Source organism: Balaenoptera physalus, assembly GCF_965194825.1.
Source record: "Balaenoptera physalus genome assembly, chromosome: 12".
NCBI classification, from domain to species: domain Eukaryota; kingdom Metazoa; phylum Chordata; class Mammalia; order Artiodactyla; family Balaenopteridae; genus Balaenoptera; species Balaenoptera physalus.
This window is the reverse complement of record NC_138897.1, coordinates 72778475-72802732: the sequence shown is the minus strand read 5'-3', so window position 1 is coordinate 72802732 and position 24258 is coordinate 72778475. Positions and strand designations below refer to the sequence as shown.

The window sequence follows — 24258 nt, the reverse complement described above, 5'->3', positions numbered from 1 at the left end:
CCCCTGGTATTTAGTATCCAAATCACTTCCAACCCCAAACAGAAGCTCGAAGACTACGTACACCACACACACACACACACACACACACACACACACACACACACACACACACACACACACAGGGGCAGGCACACTGTGTCTATCCTTTTTGGAAACCACTTTCCCAAATTATCCCCTTTTCTCCCTTTCTCTGCATGCCCCATCGCCATCTGTTCCCCAAAGCTTCAGTCTCTCACTCCCCACCAAGTGTCAGGAAGAAAGGGTGATTGTACTAATTCAAGCTAAAGTGTGATTGACAGTCCCCCAGGGTTCTGACGCTGAAATAATAATCATTGGCAGAATTCTACTCTCAGGTCTAAGGGGAGAATTTCAGTGAGCATTTAAAGAAGCCGAGGGCTCCATAGAGGGATTTCTGAGGGACTTTGTGTCCTGTCCAGCCTGCCTCCCCCCTGAAAGTAGCCCTGGAATTAGATTTCCCCATCCCAGACATGAATCCAGTGTACACATGAACTGCCAACAGTTTCAGCAGTATATGATAGGCTCAGGTTTCTGGGGAGAGGGTCCCCAGCTATTTTCCGATGCTCAGAGAAACCAGCAACCCCCGGATGAGACTCATCTTTGCTTTGTCAGTTGCTTCTAGAACCCTCACAGCAGCCTTTGAGGTCAGTGGACCCACCCCTCTTTGCAGCTGAGGAAACTGTGGCTTAGATGGAGGAAGTGACTCTCCCAAAGATACATGGCCAGGAAATGCCAGGGCCTCTTAGCAGTTTCGACCCCAGGCCCCGAGGCTGTGTGCTTCTTCAGCTTTGATGTTTATTTTCCACTTGCTGTGGCCTGAGGGGCCCCAGGCAGCCCAGGCCCTTGTGGGTGGATTGGTCCAGCTGCCAACTGGGTCCTTTAGTGGTTTCGGCTGAACCTCCCATTCAAAGAAGAAAGCCGCCTCCCACTCCTTTCCCTCCAGGCCCTGTCCCATTCGCCAAGCCACCTGAAGCCCCCATCATGCTGGGCTCTTTCCTGCCTGTGACTTTGCACTGGCTGTTCCCTTTGCCAGGAACTCCCTTCTCTCTCTTCTCCACCTGGCTGTTCAAAACTCTTCCCTGTCCACTGCTCAGAACTCGGCACAAGGGCTGCCTCCTACAGGAAGCCTTCCCTCACTTAGACAAGTCGAACCTGTCACCCCCTCCCTAGTGTGGGTCCACAGTATGAGTAGACTCGGGGGGCTGAGGCTGTGTCTCTTAACTCCATAGCCCAACTCCCGCACACAGTAGGAACTCATGAAATGTTGGGGTAAATGAATAACCAGTCAGTGATCATGGCTAATATTCTTTCAAATGTTCCCTATGTGCTGGGCACATTCTTAAGTTCTTAAAGGGGGTCATTTAATGTTCATAATAGCCCTTTGAGGTGGACACTCTTAGACCCATTTTACAGATGAGGCTCAGAGAAGTGAAGTCTGTTGCCCAAGCTCACACAGCCACACAGGAAATGGCAGAGCTGGGATTTGAACCCAGGTCTATCTGACTCCTTGAATGCCCAGAGACCTCAAGCCCTCACTTGGATTCTAGAAAGAGGTGAGAGAGGAAACGAAGGTTCTGAAACACAGCGGAGGTGAGGCAGAGAAGGGCTGGGTGGTCAGAGGTGGGCTGTCTGTCCAGCATCTGAGTCTGCACCTTTTGCGTTGGGCTGAGGTTGCATAATCAAAGGGCCTCGAGGGTAAACTGGGGAGGAGGACAGATCTGACATTTGAGTGACTCGAGAAGGGGTGGCTGGGCTGGGTGGACCCCTACTTTTTGAAACCAGCCCCTACCTAAAGAATTGGCACTGAGGTCTCATCATCTGTATTAGTGACATTTGGGAGGGGTGAGGAGCTAGGCTCAGGGTCATAATTCATGTCCTAAGTCATCCCCTCCCCCTGTTCGCACGTCACCCCCCAGTCTCAGCATCCCCACGTCTCCCCAGGACACGGGCAGGAGCCTCCTGACTGACCTCCCCGCCTCCATTCCCACCCCTGCAGGCCCTCTCCCCAGGGGCTGCCCTTAGAGTCAGTCCAGCTCCTTCCCCATCCCCTGAGGACATGCCTGGCAGCTGCGCCCATCTTCCCCTTCCCTCCCCTCCAGCCCCAGAAGCCTCCTCTCAGGTTCTTGAACACGCCAAACCCTCTCCCATCTCGGGGTTTTGCACCCTCCGTTCCCTCTGCCTGGAGCACCTTTTCCACACATTTTCACACCGCCAGCTCCCTCTCATCCAGGTCTCAGCTTGGACGTCACCTTCTCCAAGAAGCCCTCCTTAACCTCCCTCTTCCTTCCCCTTCTTGATCTCTCTCATGGTGTCCAGCTTATTTCTTCGCAATCCGTTATCACGGTCTGGCGGTAGCTTGTGTACCGTCCACATCCCCGACTCGGTTGTAAGCTCCTTGAGGCCAGAGGCCTGGCTGTCTCGCCCACTGTCCTGTCTCCAGCCTCGAGCAGGTGCCTGACACCTTTTATTGCTTCTGAGTGAAGACTGAATGAATGGACGGCAATTCTGGAAGAAGCCCAGACCAGGATATTTTGCACCTTCTGCAAAGCCTCTCCTGCAGAGGCAGACTGTGGTCACTCAGAGCAGACATGGAGCCGGCTGATGGGCCTGCTGGCCTGGGTCAAAATCACGGACCCTGGCCTGGCTCCTTTCCAGCTGGACAGCTGTGAACAGTCCCTCTGTGCCTTGCTTTCCTGCTCGCTGTACCATAATCATTTCCTAGCACTTACTCTGTGCCAGGCCCCGCTCATTGGACCCAAGCACGTTCTGTAAATATTTGTTAAGCATCTACTAGGGGCCAGGCACTGTGCTAGGAGCTGGGGAGACAGCCGTGAACAAAACAGGCAAAACCCCTGTCTTTATCAAACGAGTGTGCTGCTGAAATCTGATGTTCTAGTGCTTTATTATTTTCACATTTTAAAGAATTTCACATAAATGTATTTCAAGAAAGTCCATTTTTGAAAGAATTATTACTCTTTCCATTTATCAGTTGGGGAAACTGAGGCATTGAGTGGTTAAGGAACTGGGCAAGATCTCACAGCTAGGAAGTAGCCAGGAGGCATTTGAACCCAGGCCATCGGGCCCCCTGAGGTAATAATAGCAGCTACGCTTAGGGTTGTTGGAGGATCTCATGAGTTAAGATGGATGCAGTGCCCCGCAGCGTTCTGCTCTGAATGTCAGCACCCTCATACTTGCCGCTCTTGGGGTCTGGATGGTAAAGCGCCTGCGGCCCGCAGGCCTCCCTGACTGCCCGTGTCCCTCTCTCTCCCCAGATGTGAGCCCGGCGGGGCTCCCGCCCACCTGTCGCTGAAGCGCGCCCCCCGCCCCGGGCCCAGCATGCGCCTGTCGGTGCGGAGGGCACTGCTGGCAGCCGGCTTCGCCCTGACCCTGGTGCTGGCGGTCCAGCTGGGGCAGCAGGTGCTGGAGTGCCGGGCGGCGCTGGGCCCCCGGCGGGCCATGCGGCCGGAGCAGGAGGACCTGGTGATGGTGGGCACGGACCACGTGGAGTACCGCTACGGCAAGGCCATGCCGCTCATCTTCGTGGGGGGCGTGCCCCGGAGTGGCACCACGCTCATGCGTGCGATGCTGGACGCCCACCCCGAGGTACGCTGTGGAGAAGAGACCCGCATCATCCCCCGCGTGCTGGCCATGCGCCAGGCCTGGTCCAAGTCGGGCCGGGAGAAGCTGCGGCTGGACGAGGCAGGTGTGACAGACGAGGTGCTGGACGCCGCCATGCAGGCCTTCATCCTGGAGGTGATCGCCAAGCACGGAGAGCCGGCCCGCATCCTCTGCAACAAAGACCCCTTCACGCTCAAGTCCTCTGTCTACCTGTCGCGCCTGTTCCCCAACTCCAAGTTCCTGCTGATGGTGCGGGACGGCCGGGCCTCCGTGCACTCCATGATCACCCGCAAGGTCACCATTGCCGGCTTCGACCTCAGCAGCTACCGTGACTGCCTCGCCAAGTGGAACAAGGCCATTGAGGTGATGTACGCCCAGTGCATGGAGGTGGGCAAGGACAAGTGCCTGCCCGTGTACTACGAGCAGCTGGTGCTGCACCCCCGGCGCTCCCTCAAGCTCATCCTCGACTTCCTCGGCATCGCCTGGAGCGACGCTGTCCTGCACCATGAGGACCTCATCGGCAAGCCCGGCGGCGTCTCCCTGTCCAAGTGAGTGGAGCCCCCGCCTTCCGCTCAGACCCCCGGTCCTGGAGTCAGAAGCGCTCAGTGGGAAGGTCGGCTCTGCCCCTCCAAGCTGTGTGGCGTTGGGCGAGTCACTGTGCCTCTCTGAGCCTCCTCTGTTGTACTGGAGAAGATCTGGGAAGAGAGTGGTTAAGAGCACAGCCTTGAACCAGATCTCCCACCTCATAGCTCTGTGGCATTGAATAAGTCGCTGTACCTCTCTGAACTTCGGCTTTATTATCCAAAAAATGGGGCAGTCACTCCTCTCCAAACTGTGAATATGCTTTTGAGCTGTAGCAGGTAAAGGTTGAGAGTATAGTTTCTGGAACCAGGCTGTCTGGGTTTGAATCCCAGGTCTGCCACTTTTTAGCTGTGTCACCTTGAGCAAGTAATTCTCCCTAACTGTGCTTCCATTTCCTCATCTGTAGCATAGGGATAGAATCTACCTATGTTCACGTGTGAACATCACATGGGTTAATACACATTAGGTGGTTTATTCCCGTTATCATCGTTTCAGTGTTGATCTTGCTTTTATTGGAATACTCACCAGGCTCACCTTCACTCTCATTTATTGAGTGTCTGCTGTGTGGCCAGCACTGAGTGAAGCCACGAACAATCATTATTCCTTTAATCCCCACAGCCACCTAGAACATAGGAACTGCTCTTATCCCCATTTTATAGATGGAGAAACTGAGTCTCAGGAAAGTTACTCGCCTAAGGCCACACAGCTAGCAAAGGGTGGTGCCAGGATTTGAACGCAGGTCTGTTGGACTCCAGTGCCTGTGTTCTCAAGCTCTCCGTGGCTGGGACCCATCCTCCCTCTCTTTCTGTCCCTTGCTGTCTGCCTTCCTCCTTTAAGGAGGCTGTCCCTTTCCTGAGACAGTGCAGGACCAGAGTGTGCCATCCCCGTGTCTCCATCCTGGTCAGTTGCAAGCATCCTTAACAGCCCAGTGGAAGGGCGGTCCTTCCTGGGAAGCGCCTCCCATTTCTTTCATGGCTGGACCCTCCCAGGCTCTGCCCCCAAGAGCTCCTGATCCCTGAGCAGAGCGGGGGGCTCTCAGCAGCTCCTGGCAGCAAAGTGCCCATGGGCTGGGTACCCCCACCAGTTGGTGCTGGAGCTGGGATTTTTGTAAATCATCATGACAAGACATCAGATGACCAAAGGAATACATCCTGATTGCAGGAAATTGGGAAAATACATAAAATAGGAAAGAAAAACCACCCACAATCCCAACACCCAGATTTTGATTTGTGGCTTGCTGGTCCTTGATCAGGGTATATTGATAAAACTGGGGTCCTGCTGGTCATGTTCCTGTGTAACCTTTCTTCACCTTGTATTTGGGACACTTGCCCATGGCCCCCAGCACTCTGCAGTGACATCGTTTTGAATGGCTGCCTAATATTCCACTACACGATCACCATATTCTATTTAACATCTATTTTTGGACACTTTAGTTATTGACTCATATCAAGCCTGGCTCCTATCCAAGTTCTGGGATGTATCTATGTGATTTCTGTCCTGTGAAGTCCTGGAGACACAAGGGTTGTGGCAAAGGCCAGGCACATGTTTGATTGTGTCTGGTATGTTCACTGTAAACATCTTTGCAGCAAGCATTTTGTTACGAAAGATGAAGTAACTGGTTGATTGACAGTTCTGGTTTCATTACTCTAGGAAATGATAACGTATCAGTTTCTGCGAATACTTCAGTGAGCACAGTTACCCCTCCCACCTGTCAAAACCAGAAGGGTACTGAGCTGTGGTTCATAGGAAGGGGACAGCTGCTAATTCTCACCAGCCTTTGAGAGCATTAATGATGATTCTTTAGCTAATTTAGATACACTTACTTTCTCTCTCCTGCCATCTTTACCAGATTTATCACACAGTATTAGACATTGAAGGCCATGTTCATAGCAGCACTACTCACAATAGCCAAGACATGGAAGCAGCCAAAGTGTCCATCGACAGATGAATGGATAAAGAAGATGTGGTGTATATACAATAGAATAGTACTCAGCCATAAAAAAGAATGAAATAATGCCATTTGCAGCCACATGGTTGGACCTAGAGATTATCATACTAAGTGAAGTAAGTCAGACAGAGAAAGGCAAATACTGTATGATATCACTTATATGTGGAATCTAAAATATGACACAGATGAACTTAATTCATGAAAAAGAAACAAACTCACAGATGTAGAAAACAAACTTATGATTACCAAAGGGGATAGGGTGTAGGGGAGGGATGGATTGGGAGTTTTGGATTAATAGATACACACTACTGTATATAAAATAGGTAAACAACAAGGACCTACAGCATAGCACAGGTAACTATATTCAATATCCTGTAATAACCATAATGGAAAAGAATATGAAAAAGAATACACACACACACACACACGTATGTATAACTGAATCACTTTGCTGTATACCAGAAACACAACATTGTAAATCAACTATACTTCAATTAAAAAAAAAAAGAGGCAAAAGAAGAATCAAGCTCCTCCTATCCCCTCAAAAAGGAATGGTTATTTGATTCCTGATGTGTCTTGAAAACGGTGAAAATTCTAACAGAATCTGGCTTAGATTAGCTCACCGAAGGATTTGCAGAAACTGATATGTTATCATTTTCTCGTGTAATGTAGCTGTCAACCAGTGATTTTATCCTTTATGGCAGAATGGCCTATGGCCAATTGTGGGGTGAAACTGCTTGCAGCAAAGTTGTTTATGGTGAAAATACCTAGAACCGTATTGTGATTTTTGACACACTGGCTAGAGTTGAGATTTAAATCCGGGTCTGCAGACTCCAGATCTGTGCCCTCCCCACCAGTCCACACCCTTTCCCCTCCCCAGCTCCCCTCACCCCCCTTCCCATCTTTCTTTTGCTCCATCTGTTTGCTTCTGTTCTTCGTTCCCAAGTTATCGCTTAGTTGGGATGGAAGCATCTAGAAATAGGTCCTCGATCCTAGGAGTTCCCCACCCTCTATCCTATAAAGCCTCTGAACTATAATTGGTAAGATCGTCATGATTCACACAGCTTGGTAACCCTGTTACATGGGAGAGCAAGGAAGCACATATAAGATGATGACTGTTTCATCCTAACAGCAAAATGAAAACAACCTAAATGTCCATCTTTAGGGGAATGGAAAAAGAATGAGGTATTGAGAGTGGGAAAAAAAAAAACCCACCTACAAACCAGTACTATGTATAGCATATAATTTCTGTTTTTAAATCTGCAAGCAAAACCATAGATTTTCAGTGTGTATATGTGTGGGAGAGAGAGAGAAAGAGAGAGAGAGAGCTAACACTGAGACCTTAAAATGTACCAGATACTCTTTTATTATTAACTCATTTACTCCCCAGAACAGCCCCGTGAGGTAAGAACTATTGTGATTCCCATTTTACAGGTGAGGACACTGAGGCTTAGAGGTTTAGTGAGTCTCCCAAGGCCACACGGCCGGTGTTGATACAGCTGGCGTCTGCACCCAGGCAGTCTGGCCCCTGAGTCTGCACTTAGCCACTCTATTTTTAAATGCACAGGAAACAGATTGATAGGGTACGCTTCAGAATGCTACGGTCAGGTCCCTGTAGGGAGCTAAAGGACTCGGAGTGGTGACCCCAGGGGCTATTCGCCTTACCATTTGTGTCTTAGAATTACTTCTGAAGAACAAAATGTCCATCTTAGTCATATAAATAAAAAGTAATTTAAAAAAAGTCAGAGAGGTCAAGGAAGCAGAATTTCAGCACCACTGAAGTGGTGTGCACTGTCTAGCCCTTTCTCCCAGCTTCCCACCCTGGGCTTTTATCCCCATTGTACAGAGCAGGTATGATGAGGCCATATGACTTGCCTGCATTCTTATACTTGATAAGAGCCAAGTGGGCCCTGGGGACCAGTCCCCCCCAACCTTTCCTGCTGCGCCAGAGTCCCTGAGCAGGGAGCCCGCCTGAGCACCACCTGGGTCTGCCCGTGCCCCGTCCAGCCTGTCCTCTCTCCCCAGGATCGAGCGATCCACAGACCAGGTCATCAAGCCCGTGAACCTGGAAGCTCTCTCCAAGTGGACTGGCCACATCCCTGGGGACGTGTTGAGGGACATGGCCCAGATCGCCCCCATGCTGGCTCGGCTCGGCTATGACCCCTATGCAAACCCGCCCAACTACGGCAACCCCGATCCCATCGTCATCAACAACACACACCGGGTGAGTGCACGTGCACACAGGGAGATGCGTGCTTAGGCTGCGGTGGGGGTGGAGGCTCCAGCTACCCCAGAAAACACTTAGTTTCTTGATTCCTATGCAGCTGATTTGTTTCTGTCTCAGGGACACGGTGATTCATACGGCTGCTTGTATTTCCATTTTTGCTTGGGCCACAAGGAAGCTCGAAACCAACTGGTAGCCTGCCTCTCACACTGTATAGCATCTCATGGCAGGCCCATCTGTGCACTAATTCCATCCTATGTCTCTACTTTGATTTACCTTTTTCCCCCTGCTTTCCTGGCTGTTTGTTCGTCTGTTTGTAAAGCACTTCAAGTCTCTGTTGAGACTGGGTGTGAATAAATCAACGATTGGTCCCTTTATTGCCCCCATAAGGTTTAATTTTAAATTTTCTTTATTTTTGGCCCTGCCTCGAGGCATGCGGGATCTTAATTCCCCAACCAGGGATCGAAACCATGCACCCTGCAGGGGAAGCACAGAGTCTTAACCACTGGACCGCCAGGGAAGTCCCTGCCCCCATAAGGTTTAATGTTCACTTCTCAGACAAATGTAAGTTTAGGGTGGTTTAAATTACTTTTGAAGTTCTCCTTAGTGTAGGTGGTCAAGGGGAAATGACTTTGAGAAGATGATTTTGGAGCATAGAAGTAGGCTAATGCTGGGTGGAACAGTTAACAAGTCGATATTATTTACATGTCACTGTCACAGCTTCTTCTTTACTCTGGTTGCTGTGTTCTGACTTCCTCAGAGACACTAAGTTAATGAAAATATCTGAAAATCGGACCCAGGCCTGAGGAAGAGCCCTCCTACCCCTTATGTCATTGAGAGCCAGAGTTTTAATTTAAGCTGAGTTTGGCATTTCTTTTTTTCTTTTTTTAAAAAAATTAATTATGAAGTCCTCTGATTCTACTTTCAGAGAACTACTTTGTGTTTGGTCTGTTGAACTAGAGAAGAAAAGGCACACATCTTAAATTTATTTATTTAATTTATTTATTTTTGGCTGCATTGCGTCTTCATTGCTGCACGCGGGCTTTCTCTAGTTGTGGTGAGAAGGGGCTACTCTTCTTGTGGTACGCGGGCTTCTCTTGTTGGCTTGTTTTGTTGCAGAGCACGGGCTTCAGTAGTTGTGGCATGCAGGCTGTAGAGCACAGGCTCAGTAGTTGTGGCGCACGGGCTTAGTTGCTCTGCAGCATGTGGGATCTTCCCGGACCAGGACTCGAACCTGTGTCCCCTGCACTGGCAGGCGGATTCTTTACCACTGCGCCACCAGGGGAGCCCGAGTTTGGCATTTCTGAGCACATGCTGATTTTAGAAAGTAAACAGTTCTTTTTTTTCTTTCTCTTTTTTTTATTGCCTTATAACTGACGTATTATATTATTGTAGTTTCAGGTGTACGACAGAATGATTTGATATTTGTGCACATGGCAAAATGATCACCACAATTTGAGTCTAGTTACCCACTGTCTGTCACCATACAAATTTACAACATATGCAGTACAATATTACCGACTATAATCACCGTGCTGTACATTACATCCCTGTGGCTTATTTATTTTATATTATCTTGACCCCCTTCACCCATTTCACCTCCCCCGCTCCCAACCCAACAATTCTTGTACTGAATCAGAAAGGGAGAGAGTCATTCCTCTTTATTCTCCTTTAATTCTTCAGTGGACTCAAGGAGAAAGACTCCATTTGATGCCAACAAGTCCTTAACACGTGCAAGCTTGCTTTCTTTCTTTCTCTCTCTCTCTTTCTTTTTCTATTTTTTGGCCACGCCGTGCGCCATGTGGGATCTTAGTTCCCTGATCAGGGCTCGAACCCATGTGCCCTGCATTGGAAGTGAGGAGTCTTAACCACTGGACCACCAGGGAATTCCTGCAAGCTTTCTTTTTAACGGAGAGAATTTACTAACACTGAGCGTAGGCGGCTCTGCCATTGTCCTTGAAATGCAAGCCCATCTATAGGTCTTATTACTTCCTCTTCCCCCAACATCAGTTGATTTTGTAAACATCTACTTCTGGAAATACTCAGGGATCCAAGGTAGATACCCAGAGTGCATGGAGAGCGTGGGTGTTGGCAACCTGGATGTGGCTTATTTTTATTATTTTTGTTTTAAATATTTATTATTAATTTTAATGTTTACTATTTAATAATAGTTATTATTCTTTAAACTGTACTTAGGTGTTTTATATACTTTCCTGTATATATGCTATATTTCATAATAAAAAATTCATTAACGGGATTAGGGACTTCCCTGGTGGTGCAGTGGTGAAGAATCCACCTGCCAATGCAGGAGACACGGGTTCGAGCCCTGGTGCAGGAAGATCCCACGTGCCGTGGAGCAACTAAGCCCATATGCCACAACTACTGAGCCTGCGCTCTAGAGCCCACGAGCCACAACTCCTGAGCCCCCGCCACAACTACTGAAGCCTGCGTGCCTAGAGCACGTGCTGCACAGCAAGAGAAGCCACCACAATGAGAAGCCCACACACTGCAACAAGGAGTAGCTCCCCACTCACCGCAACTAGAGAAAGCCCGTGCGCAGCAATGAAGACCCAACGCAGCCAAAAATAAATAAATAAATATATTTATTTTTTTAAATTAATTAATGGGATTAAAAAGAAGCAGCAGCAACTGGTGATGACCTTGAAATCCAGCCCCCAAATGCTTCTCAGAAGGGGTGGCTGGGACAGGATGAGGGCATCAGAGAAAGCTGGCCTCTCCTTACCTGCTTTCTTAACCAGGGGCCCAGCAGCAGCTCTTCTGAAGTCTCTCTAAAAGGCAGAGGCCCCTGGTAGGTCCTAGACTATGGGTCAGAAGCTCCCAGAGTAAGGCCTGACCTTAGGTGTTGTATAAAAAAAATTCTGATGAGCAGTGATGGGTAAGAACAGCTCTTTGGAGCTCTGTTGTTTATTTAAAACAGAAGATGTCTCTGGATTTCTTCCAAAGAGGTTTACTCCCCAAAGAAAAACTCTGTTTTCTGCTAACTTATTTAATGACACAAGTGTTAAGAGAACCACGATTCCCTGATTCACTTATTCTCATCCCTAACTGTGAATTTTTGTGACAAATACACTTGTACTACTGAGAAGAAATATTTTGACACTTCATCTATCTATGCAGGTAGAGAATTGATAGGAGTCACTTTCAAAAATGATTCTTTGTATTTCAAGTTTCTGGCTTAAATATCCAACGGTGCAGATTTTTACATTTGTAAGAACTAAATTTGGTTTAAAAAAAGCCAAAAACTTGTTCTAGTTTTGTGACCCTGTGTACTTTTAAATTAAAATCAAGAAAGCAAAAAAAGGAAAAACAAAAACAAAACAAAAGAGCTTTACTCCTTGGGGGTTCCACAAGTTTTAACAAGTGCCAGACACCTTGTTTAGTCTTTACAGTGGTTTTGCCGTAACTACAAAGATAAGTCCCCTCATTGAAAGCCACAAGGGTGTGCACGCGTGTGTGTGTGTGTGTGTGTGTGTGTGTGTGTGTGTGTGTGTGTGTACTGAAGGCACAGAATGTTCCTGTACTGGATCCTGGGCAGTACACTCAGTTCTGAAAGGATCCCAGTGCTAATAAAACTGTCTATACCTGTGCTGTCCATTACAGCCACTAGGCTTGTGTGACCGCTGACATGTGACCAGTGAAATGTGATGAGTCCAAATTGAAAGGTGCCGTGTAAGTGTGAAACACACACTGGATTTTGAGGTCCTCGTACCCCAAAAAAGCATGTAAAACTTCTCCTTAATCATTTTTATATTGATTACATAGGGGAGGAAAACTTTTCCCTTTTTCCCTTCTAGGTTCTTTGGCTGGTCTGATAATGAAATTGACATAAGACAGATTAATAGGAGGGAAAAATTTAATATCGTACATATAGGGACTCATAAAAATAGGAGATTCATAAGAAGGGGCCAAAGCAGGCATCTTTCATACCTTTTAGACGAAGAAACAATACATTTGTGAAGTACTGATAAGACAAAGACATTTGGGCTTGGGGTAGTAAATTACTGAAGAAGTAACAAGGTTTGTGTACACAGCCCTCTTGGCCCTGATTTCTCCATCTCTGGTGATAAGGATGGCTCTCTACCTCCTGTTGCGTGGAGGGTACCTTTCACCTGGGAGATTTATTCCCTGCTCTCAAGGGCACAAAGGAGGGTCAGAGTGTCCTTCTGGCACCGGCTGTTTCTTAAAATAACTTTAATTCAAAATAATGAATATGCCAAAGTGGTAGATTTGGGGGCGACCTGCCCTGAACCCCATCAATTACATGTTGAAGTATTAATATTTTAGCTATATCAGGTTAAATAAAAAATACCACTAGAGGGAATTCCCTGTAGGTCCAGTGGTTAGGACTCCACGCTCTCACTGCTGAGGGTCCAGGTTCAATCCCTGGTCGGGGAACTAAGATCACAGAAGCTGTGCGATGCGGCCAAAAAAAAAAAAAAAAAAACACCCCACTAGAGTTAATTTCACCTGTTTCACTTTTTTTTTTTTAAATGTGGCTACTAGAAAATTTTAAATTACTGACTCGGTTCACATTATATTCTGTTGGACAGTGCTGGTCTATCCAGTGCCTTGTATTTCGGGATATAGTGGAAAGGCCTGGAATTTTCTGGTTCCCACCTCAGGGCCTTTGCCCTCCCTGTGCCCTCTGGCTGGAATGCTTCTCCTTCAGAGATTAGCCTGGCAGGATTTCCTTGTCACTCAGGTCTCAGCACAAAGGCCATGCGTTCCAAGGGGCCCTTTCTGACCACCCATTCAGAAGAAGCCCCCTGGGCACTCCTAATCACATATTTTCCTTGTAGTACTTCCCATGGTTTGATATGTTCTTGTTTAATTGTGTTTGTTGTCACTTGTGGATTGTCTGGCCCTCCCCACTCCAGAATGGAAGCTCCAGGAGGATGGGACTTCTAATTGTCTGGGCAATGTTGTAATGGCCCCCAACCCCCTCCCCACCCCCGAGCTTAGAATAATGCCCGGAATAAGAGGAGCTTATTAATACATGTTTGTTGGATGGATGCATGGATGAGCAGTTGGATAAGTGGATGGGTGGGTTGGGTGGATAGATGGATGGATGGGTGTGTAGATGGGTGGGTAGGTGGACGGGAGGGTGGATGGGGGGCATGGATGGGAGGGTGGATGGGGGCGGTGTGGGTGGATGGAGAGGTAGATGGATGGGAGGGTGGATGGGTGGGTAGGTGGACGGGAGGGTAGATGGGGGGGTGGATGGGAGGGTGGATGGGGGGCATGGATGGGAGGGTGGATGGGGGCGGTGGGGGTGGATGGAGAGGTAGATGGATGGGAGGGTGGATGGGTGGGTACCCGGATGGATGGGTGGGTGTACAAGTGATGGACTAAATTTTATTTTTTGATCATTTCTACAATAGCGATAATTTTTTCTTTCCTAGGTCTTGAAAGGGGACTATAAAACACCAGCCAATCTGAAAGGCTATCTTCAGGTCAGAAACCCCAGGGGGAGTTCTGCGGCACCACCAGCTTGCTCTGTATCCTTGAACTTCACTTCTCTCATATGGTTGATGGTTTCCCCATCAGAAAATTGGGAGGGGGTGGGATTCCGGTCAGAGGCTCTCAAGTGTCTGATCCACCTGGGGCCACATCTCAGTAGCCCTTCAGCCTGAGCCCCTTCCTTGTCCCCTGGCTTGAAAGCAGTTGGAGGAACTTAGTGGGGACTTTCTGTCAAACTTTCTGCCTCTAGCCTTAAATTCAGCTTCATTTAAAGTGGCAGTTCCCGGACTTCCCTGGCGGTCCAGTGGTTAAGATTCCGTGTTTTCACTGCAGGGGGCGTGGGTTCGATCCCTGGTCAGGGAAGTTCTGCGTGCTGCACCGTATGGCAAAAAAAAAAAAAGTATAAAGTGGCAGTTCCCAACGCAGCACAAAAATTTCATCAGTCTACCAAAAAATGAGGGTCATGTGATGCAGGTATGTGTGCAGATGTAGACATAATACGGTCCTGTGTCCCCGCACGCATCCCCACAGGCTGGCCTCCCGTGCATCCTGGGCGTGTCCATGGAGGCTGTCCCTGAATCTTGTCAAGAAGAACCGCTCCCAGGACTGACGTTGTAGCATCCTGCTTTTGGTGCCAAAGTGCTCCTTTTTAAATGAAGGGTGGTGATGCTACAATCAGTAGTTTCAGTTTGTGTGTGTGTTTTATTTAACTTGGCCAGGAAAGGGTGGGCCATCCTATGCTAATGCCCAGTTTAATCATCAAACTCACGGACTCTCATGGGTCGGGCAATGAGATTTCGGTTCTTTGGGGATGAGTTCACATTCCCTTTGTGGGAATCGGAAACCCATCTCTTGCCACTGTGAAAAAATATTGCCAGAATTAGTCAGCACTAATTTGTTATTTGTTTTAACCCAAAGAGGATGTAACAAGAACAACAAATAGAAATGGGGAAAAGGGAATTAGCCACAATCTGAAACTCTTTTCATTTTTACAGTCTTTTTTTTGCCCACCTGGATTTCCATTTTGGTGTTCCTTGCAGTTCCATTGTATGAGCTGCTTTGTTTTACTTTCTTACTGTTTTTCCATCTTGGGGGTCTCACTGTGGCCATTTCGGATGGCTACATAGTTTTCTCTGGAATGCATTATGTGCCACCAATTACTTAACTGTTGCCCTATGTAATTTTTGCAATATTTTGCAATATTTCAAATGATGTCATGCATCTATCATCCTGATTTTGCCTCTCTTCTGTGGGGCGAGGGCTGGGGGGGCCTCTGTGGAATTTTTCCCTTCGAATACAATTTTTTTTTTAAATTTATTTATTTTATTTATTTATGGCTGTGTTGGGTCTTCGTTTCTGTGCAAGGGCTTTCTCTAGTTGCGGCAATCGGGGGCCACTCTTCATCGCGGTGCGCGGGCCTCTCACTATCGCGGCCTCTCTTGTTGCAGAGCACAGGCTCCAGACGCGCAAGCTCAGTAGTTGTGGCTCACGGGCCTAGTTGCTCCACGGCATGTGGGATCTTCCCAGACCAGGGCTCGAACCCGTGTCCCCTGCATTGGCAGGCAGATTCTCAACCACTGGGCCACCAGGGAAGCCCCTACAATTTTTTAATATAAATTTATTTATTTATTTATTTATTTTTGGCTGCATTGGCTTTTTGTTGCTGGGCGCAGGCTTTCTCTAGTTGCGGCGAGCAAGGGCTACTCTTCGTTGCGGTGCGCGGGCTTCTCATTGCGGTGGCTTCTCTTGTTGCAGAGCTCAGGCTCTAGGCTCACAGGCTTCAGTAGTTGTGGCACTCGGGCTCCGTAGTTGTGGCTCACAGGCTCTAGAGCGCAGGCTCAGTAGTTGTGGTGCACGGGCTTAGTTGCTCTGCGGCATGTGGGATCTTCCCGGACCAGGGCTCAAACCGGTGTCTCCTGCATTGGCAGGTGGATTCTTAACCACTGCGCCATCAGGGAAGTCCCCAGATACATTTTTAAGGAGTGGAATCAGAGGATAGGAGGGTCTTTTTTTTTTTCTTTTTTTTTTGGCCGTGTGGCATGTGGGGTCTTAGTTACTCGACCAGGGATCAGACCTGTGCCCCTTGCAGTGGAATCGTGGGTTCTTAACCACTGGACCGCCAGGGAATTCCCCATGGGAGGGTCTTTTTTGAGACTCTTGAACTACAAGGTTAAAATTGCTTTACAGAAGAGTTGGACCAGTTTACACTCTCCTGCACTGTGTGGCGTATTCAAGCTGGCCTGGGACTGTTTTTTGCTCTATTAGGAGCAAAATGTAGAGGAATGGCATATGCTCTGTCATCGTGAGCAGTCCCACCCTCCGGAGAGCTGCCCCACAAATTACGTCAAACCCCTACTTTCTGCCCTCTTCTCCTCCACTGTCCCCCACTGTGCACATGATCTCGTGCAGGATATTGCAAAACTTGGAAACAATCTTAGGGCAACAGTTGAGTAATGGTGGTGTGTACATTGTATAGAATACTATGTAGCCATCTAAAATGGTAATCGTGAAACCCCAAAAATGGGAAGATAGGAAGCAAGCAAAACAAAGCTGCTCACACATTAGAATGGCAACTCATGCAAAAATGTATACTCAATCCCTAAACTCCAAGCACCCTCTCCTTTCCACGGCTTTGCTATTCCCTCTGCCGGGAATGCTTTTCTACCCACATCCGTGCATGGCTGGCTTCGTTTTCATCTTTTAGCTCTTTGCTTACGGGGTGTTTTCCAACACCAACAACTAATTCTCTGATTATCCGGACACCAACTAGGTGTTGTGTAATTCAGTTCAATTCTGACACTGATTTCCAGAGATAGCCTCTGACCCCACAGGTTAAGGGCCCAGTCCCACAAAACTGCCCCCACTTCAGATGCCCAGGCTACCTACCTTTCTGCCCAGCCAACTACACATTTGCGGGGTCCCCATGCCCCCCTCCCCCCCATACTCAGGTTTGGTAATTCGCTAGAACAACACACAGGACTCAGGAAAACACTTTACTTCCTAGATCACCAGTTTATCATAAAGGCTGTAACTCAGGAACAGCCAAGTGGAAGAGGCGTGTCGGGTGAGGTATGGGGGAGGGGCGTGGAGCCCCTGTGCCCTCTCTGGGTGCACCACCCTCCCGGCACCTCCCTGTATTCACCCACCCCGACTTCCTGAACCCTATCATTTACGGATTTTTATGGAGGTTTCATTAAGTAGGCATGGTTGATTAAATCATTGGCTGTTGGTTATTAATCTCCAGCCTCCTCCCTTCCCCAGAGGTTGGGGTGGAGGGCACTGAAATGTCCAACCTTTTAATCATGCATTGGCCTTTTTGGTAACCAAGCCCCCCATCCTGAAGCTAGGGGCCCCCAGCCACCAGTCGTCTCATTTGCATACAAAAGATGCTTTTTATCACTAGGGAGATTCCAAGGGTTCTAGGAGCTTGGTGCCAGGAACCCAAGGCAGAGATCACATGTAGGTTTTTCATTACACTCCACCTTAAATGTCATCCCCCTGCAGTGGCCTCTCCGAACCACTTTATCTGAAGGAGCCCCAACACCAGTCACCCACATCAGCCCACTGTATTGCCTGGACTTGATAGTATCTTACGGATGTGTTTGTTGAGCAGGCTCTCCCCACTAGAACGTGAGCTGGGTGGGGATAGGATGGGGTCTATCATGTTCACAGTAGCCCCAGCAGCCGGCACATAGTAGGTGTGCGGTAACTACTCGGTGAGGGAGTGTGCCCGATTCAGTGATGCTGAGGGCTGAAGCTCAGGGCAGTGAGGCCCTGGCGCACCCACTTGGCTGTGACCCTTCCTCTGTGTGTTGTCTTCCTCCAGGTGAACCAGAATAGCACCTCTTCCCACCTAGGAAGCTCATGATTTCCAGGTAGGCCTGCGGACTTTGCCGGGACCTTCCGACACTTCTGAGCCCAGGAGTCACTTTTCTGAAAAGCTTGTCCTTCCTGAGCCTCCCTGGCGAGGAGTGGCCACCAAGGTGGGCTGACCCAGCCCCATCAGGAGGTTTCCCTGGCCCCAGCCTGGGGAGCTATTTATAGAATCAAGGCTTAGTCTCCTAGCTCTGCATCAGGGGTGTGGGCAGGGATCAATGCTGAACCAACCAGAAAAAGGTTTATCTGGCATTGGGGAGGGGGTACAGAGGACAGGTGTGATGGGGGGATTCTAGAACCATTTTGCACAGAATGCTGTCTGCCAACCCAGCTTCTATAAACAGCATCAGGTTGGCCCAAAGCAATTAACGTTGTAATAATAGTCACAAGCAGTTCTGGTCTAAGAATAACCCCTACTGCACTGGGCTGAGTGCTCCTCCTGTGTTGCTCCTTTAACCCTCAGCATCCCTGGGAGGCAGGTGACATGACTGTCCCATTTTATGGAGGAGAAAACCAAAGCCCAGAGAAGGGCATTGACTTGCCTAAGGCCACACAGCCACCAAAAGTCATCTCCCCCAGAGTTTGCTTTTAACAAACGATTTTAAGTGCATATTTATCCATCCACGTTTTGCCAAGGGGCAGGGAAACAGGGTCTGAACTTGGGAAGTCAAAGATTCAAGAACTCACTCGAGGTTCAACTCCTGTTGGCCTCTGTTTTCCCCATCTGGAGAATGGGGATTCATCACTGTCCGCCTCCAAGGGTGGTCGTGAGATGAAGTGAGGCCGGCCCGGGTGGGAGTGCTGGGACCTCGCGGTGGACGTGGGCACTGGAGTTAAGGCTCCAGCGAGTGAGCTCACTTCCTTACGCTCCCCAGCCTCTCTGATCAGGCTCAGGGAAACCTGGGCGAGTCAGAGAGGCCAGGACCTACTTGCCTGGGTATTCGGCCTATTCTTTTAAACTGTAAAAGAGCTTCTAGCCTCGAGTCTATTTTTAGTTTCCTTATCTTATTTTTAAATAATCAGCATATTTTTTAGTTTTTCTTGAAATCCACTGTGCACCAGCCCACAAGGCTGGAGACACGAAGTCACCCTGACGATCAGCATTCCCATCTTGAGTTGTGCTAAGATCCAGGACTTCCATTTAATTCCTAAGAAGTCTCACTTTGAAAGCAGTCTTTTTCCAAGTTTTTCCCCAACTCGATTTCCCTCTGTCTCTTTCTGCAGGTTCATTAGTAGAATCCTGAACCTTCTCGTTGACGAAAGCCAGATCTATTTCTCGCTTTACTCTTTAGATGAGGTCCCCGAGACAGGGTACTTTAGCTAATCTTTGCCATCTGCTCTTCATAAATCAGAAAAGTGATATCTTTGAGGTCAAGTGGCGACAGGTTGAGATGTGGGTAAGGACCCAAGAAACATTTTTAAAGGTAAATTCTCTCCAGCCATCTGGATGCTATAGAAAATCTCACATGCTTACATGAATGCATGAAGACCATCTGTCCTGCAATCACACATATAAATATACAAGATCTGTTTCAGAATTGCGACTCTGGGCCTAACACCCGTTTTCTCCCCTTTCAGATCTTTGCAAGTGGCTTTGTTGCCAGAAGAGAAGAAACTTTGCATTTGAGTGGAAATCGGACCTCTAATCCAAGCATATTGCTTGCTATTAATCGCCAAAACAGGACTGCTCACGAGGAATGTATTTGCATATGTTTGCAAAAGCTGAATCATTGAAAACTTAACCTTGAAACACTCTATCTTAGGATAGTCTGGGGTAGAGAACCAAGAGTGTGGAGGTAGTCCGGCTTTTGAAACTTAGGTATTTTATATTTTTCCCCTCGAGAAGTTTTTTTTAAGAAATGGATTTTCCATTCTCCTTAATTTGCAGGACTGCCTTGGTGGCTTTGTTTGCTGGGACAAGGCCCACCACCCGTGCCTCTCCTGTTGACCCTTACTTTTGAATTCAAAGAATCTATTTAAGAATTTAATATATGAGGCTTTCTTTGATTGCTCCTCGGGTCTACTCACAGAGAAAAAAATATATATATTATTTGAATAAACTGAACAGGGACTCATTTGTCTGTGCCTTACTTTACAGAGTGAATAGATTTTTTTCTTCCATGTAGAGTTTTGTCAGGTGGATTGATGACGAACAAAGGCTGGAGAATAGGTCCACGCAAGGGCACAGCTGAACTCCTGTGTCAGGGAGCCCCAAGGCCACCCTTGGGATTGGCAATTTGCTACAAGGACTCACGGAACTCAGAAAACCTGGTGGTTTTCTGAGTTATGGTTTATTACAGTGAAAGGATATGGATTAAAATCAGCAAGGGAAAAAGGCACATAGGGCAGAGTCCAGGAGAGCCCAGGCACAAGCTCCCAGATGTCCTCTCCCACTGGAGTCTCACAGACACGCTTGATTCTCCCACCAACAATGTGTGACAACATGTATGAAGTATTGCCAGCCAGGAAGGCTCACCTGAGCCTTAGTGTCCAGGATTTTTTACTTGGCATCAGTGACAAAGGTATGCAGCAACTGACCGTAGTTACTTGGTCTCCAGCCCTTCCAGAGGTCAAATGATACAGTGTGATCCAAGACACCCCATAAATTACATTGTTAACATAGACTCTATGGCCTGTTGTGGTCCAGGGTCCTAGGTATTCAAAGACACTCCTTCTAGTGAGGACATCCCAAGGGCTCAGAGGTGAGCTCCCAGGAGCTGGTCCAGGCTGGTCCTTTCTTTGTCACATGCAGGGTTTATTGGAACTCTCCAAGCCTGCTGAGTTAGTCCTTGGCTGCACAAATGCTTAGGGATCAACCAGGCCCAGAACAGTTTGTTGTCTTTTAAGGGTTAAATGTTTTACCCACACTGCCTTGCCTTAGCTGTCATGACAGCAGTGAGGCTTTGGGAAGGTAGTGACTCACAGTGGCGTGGGGTATGGAGTTTTGGAATCAGGCCAAAGTACCAGCTGTGTGGTTTGCTCCCCTGTTTCTTCATCTGTAAAATGAGGAAGGTAGAACTTCCTGGGTTTAGTGGGAGGGGCCCATGGGTGACGTGGGGTGTGGTGCCTGGTGTGAGATGAGCCTGCAGTGTGAGGCAGCTCTTGTCTCCTTGTCTTGAGACGGAGGTGGGATGGGTAGTTGATGGAGTCACGGACGCAGGAAGCTCACGATCACCCCTCAAGCGTTAACAGAAGACATCCGGCCTCGATCACTGTTCCACCCATCTATTGCTGCGTGACTCAACAGCCCCCAGCTTCATGACTTAAAAGCATTTATTGTTGAATCTCTCAGTTCTAGGAGTTAACTAGAGCGAGCTCAGTGGTTCTCATAGTCAGATGGTGGCTGGGGCTTCTGTCCACCGAAGGCTCCTGCAGTCACATGTCTGGTGCCTGGGCTGGGATGTTTGTAGCATCTGGAGGTGTCATTATCATGTAGCCTCTCCGTGTGGCAAGCCTGGACTTCCTTGTAGCATGGTTAGGCAGACTCCTTATATGGCGGCTGGGCTCCCCCAGAGTAGATGCCACGCAGTTAAGGGATATGCCTGGAGCTGGTGCAGTGTCACTTCCGCTCACCTCACCTGTGTCCTTTTGAGGATGCTTGCTTTACAGATAATGTCCCAGGCCTGCAGAACCTCATCCCAGCTTTCTATCAAAGGATAGTGTTCACAAATTCTTGAAAGATAAGTAGGGTAGACACCATCTGTAAGAAACACTTAAAGGAAACCAAATTTGCTAATCTCAGCTGATCTGGATCTTCAGTTCTGCCAAGTTCAGGACATATATATTTTTGTGAACAAAACTCAAAATAAGACTAAGCCATGTGCAACTGTAGAATGTCAATGTCCCAGAAAAGGTACTTGTGCTAGACTTTAAATATATCATCTTTGAAATGCCACTTACAGATTGTTTCTATGGTACCAACCTATTTAAAGTTGTAACTGAGTGAGGATTTCCCCCCCCCCCCAAATCTTTTGAAGGCAATATGGAAACAGTGCTGTGTGGTGTGAGCTGCCTAAGGGGTGATTAGGAGTGTGGACTCGGCTTAGAAACGACCTTGGAAGGTTGAGGAATCGAAGAGATGGCATGTGCAGAGGTCCTTGTGACCCTGAACAGACAGTAGTCACTCTATAAGTATTAGCTCAAGTAAGTGGACAGAAATGATGTGGGTGGGTGCATGCACCGTGTAGCAGAGAAAGGACTGGTCTGACTCTGTCCTTCAATTCTCTATGTGGCCCTGGTACCTCCCCTGTGGCGTGGCCTCCTCTGTTGCCTCTTCTGTGAGAAGGGAGGGATGGACCAATGATTGTCCGAGAGCCCTGCCAGGCTTCTGCTGAGGAACCTTATTGCCTGGCAACCCCCTCCTGGGAAGGCTACATGTCTGAGCACCTCACTGGAAATCTAGACATGGGCCTGGATGTCCCTGGGTCCCGAATCAAGGGTTTATCTGGGCAGTGCCAGGAGACCAGGCTGGGTATGAGATCCTGAAACTACACCGCTGGCCGCCTCTCTCCTTGCTTTTCCTGAGGCTGTGCATTTGAGTCCAAAAGTCTGGAAAAACCACTGATCTTTGAAGCTAGAGACCATCTATGCAGAGATATGAGATTGGGTCTTTTAAATGAAAATAGCCACAACCATTTAAGAAGATCTTACTATGCCAGGAGTTTTACATGCATTAATTAGCCTTCCCCCTTTTTATTTTGGTCCTGGGAACAACCTTTTTAGAGCAGTGCTATCTTTATCTCCATTTTAGAGGTGGGAAAACTGAGGTGTAGAGAAGCAAAGCAACCTGCCCCAGGTCCCATATCTAGGAAGCAGCAAAGTGGAGATTTGGATCCTTAAAGTTTTACTCCAGAACCTTAACTTTTAAAAAATTCTAAGTACATAGAGAAAACATTATTTCTCTTAATCGTTTGAGATTAAGTTGCCTATGTGATGCCCCTCCACCCTGCACCAAATACTTTAGTATTTGCAACAAACAATGACATTCTCCATCATAACCACGGGACAACCATCAATTTAAGGAAATGAACATGGACACATCACTACCATGGAAACCTCAGGCCCCGTTTAAGTTTTGACAGCTGCCCCAATAACTTCCTTTATAGCAAAAAGATCCAGTTCAGAGTCATGTGTTGCATTTAGTTGTCATGTCTCTTTAGTCACCTTCAGTCTGGAACAGTTGTAGGGTCTTTCATTTTCATGACCTTGGCACTTTTGAAGATGACAGACCGGTTGTTTTGTAGAAGTCCCTTTAATGGAGTTTGCCTTCTGTATCCTCATGATTCCATTCAGGTTATGCAGCTTGGCAGGAAATCACAGGAGTGATGCTTCGATCTTCTCAGGACATCCTATCACGTGATTCCCATTCGCCCTATTCTAGGGGACACACACTTGATCAGAGCCTGTATTCTCAATGACCCCACAACCATCCAGAAGGTTTCCTTTTCCAGAAGCCACATGGTAGGGTCCATTTGGTGAAACAAATCCACTAGCATCAGTCCGTCAAGAGCGAAGTAACTCAGATCCATAAAAATCTGCTGTAAAGCTATGGACATAGCTACTGAGAAGCCAGGCTTATTTTTATTTTTGACTTTGACTTACAAATAGAAGCATATACATTTTCAGGCCCAGGCTCAACATGGTTTATCTTGTCTCCATTGTTTCCCTCACTCTGCTCCGTAGTGGACTTTTGAGTCTGTAAGACTCTCTCCCCCGCCTTCTCTACTAAAACCTCACTTTCCAGATTCTTTCCTGAGTACGTACTATGTGTCTATGTGTAAGGCACATGGACTGGACATGTCACTGGGATACAGAGACCATTAAGTCACCGTCCCTGTTCCCAAGAGGCTGGCATGTAATTGGCTTCGTGTAGGTTCTCGTTTAATTAATAACAACCATGGGAACTTAGACCCAAGTCTTTTGACTCCAAGTCCAGTGCTCTGTGTATACTCTAACAATGCCTCCTGGATCTTTTCATCTTACACAGAGAGAGAGTGAGAGAAAACAAAGCAAAAATTAGCAGCTAACACTCCCTAAGCACCTGTTACGTACCAGGTGCAGTTTTAATTGCTTACATATTTTATCTCAACCGTTTTGCAGAAGAGAAAACTGAGGCTTAACATGTAATTAATGCCTTGCCCGAGGTCCACAGTTTGTAAGTGGCAGAGCTGAGATCGGAACTCTGGAGTCTGTGTACCCACACAGAGTTCAGAGCTGGTGAGGGATTCTCTGGGAGTGCCTGGTGCCTCTTTGTTCCCTGGATCCCTGGAGCCTAGCACAGTGTAGGCCCTCAGTACATTTTTATTAGATCATTGAATGGATTTATTTACCAACCTGTTGGAAAGGAAGAGAATGGAAAGGTTTTCTGGCGGGAATACTTGGGAATTCTAGAGTTTGCCCATTCATTCCTTCACTCCCTCAAACACCTGTATAAGGCAACTGATCTGTGCCCACGACGGTGCTTATACTGAGAGACCCAAAGACCCAGGAGACAGTCTTGACCTTCATTATT

The 24258-nt window shown here is 47.8% G+C and overlaps 1 protein-coding gene across 6 annotated transcripts in view; it reads left to right on the top strand.

Annotated features, from left to right (window-relative positions):
* The window catches only part of TPST2 (tyrosylprotein sulfotransferase 2), a 56490-nt gene extending 36668 nt beyond the window's left edge, over nucleotides 1-19822 (top strand). For 2 of the 6 annotated variants that reach the window (XM_082416331.1, XM_082416328.1), the window contains 5 exons: nucleotides 3291-4184; nucleotides 8192-8390; nucleotides 13814-13864; nucleotides 17698-17746; nucleotides 19326-19457. In XM_082416331.1, coding sequence (XP_082272457.1) covers nucleotides 3355-4184; nucleotides 8192-8390; nucleotides 13814-13864; nucleotides 17698-17739 — 1122 coding nt within the window. In that variant the 5' untranslated portion in view covers nucleotides 3291-3354 and the 3' untranslated portion in view covers nucleotides 17740-17746; nucleotides 19326-19457. Of the gene's footprint in view, nucleotides 1-3290; nucleotides 4185-8191; nucleotides 8391-13813; nucleotides 13865-17697; nucleotides 17747-19325 lie in introns of all 6 variants that reach the window. The other 4 variants (XM_082416330.1, XM_082416326.1, XM_082416329.1 and 1 more) reach the window with 3 other exon arrangements.
* The last annotated feature ends 4436 nt before the right edge of the window (nucleotides 19823-24258 follow it).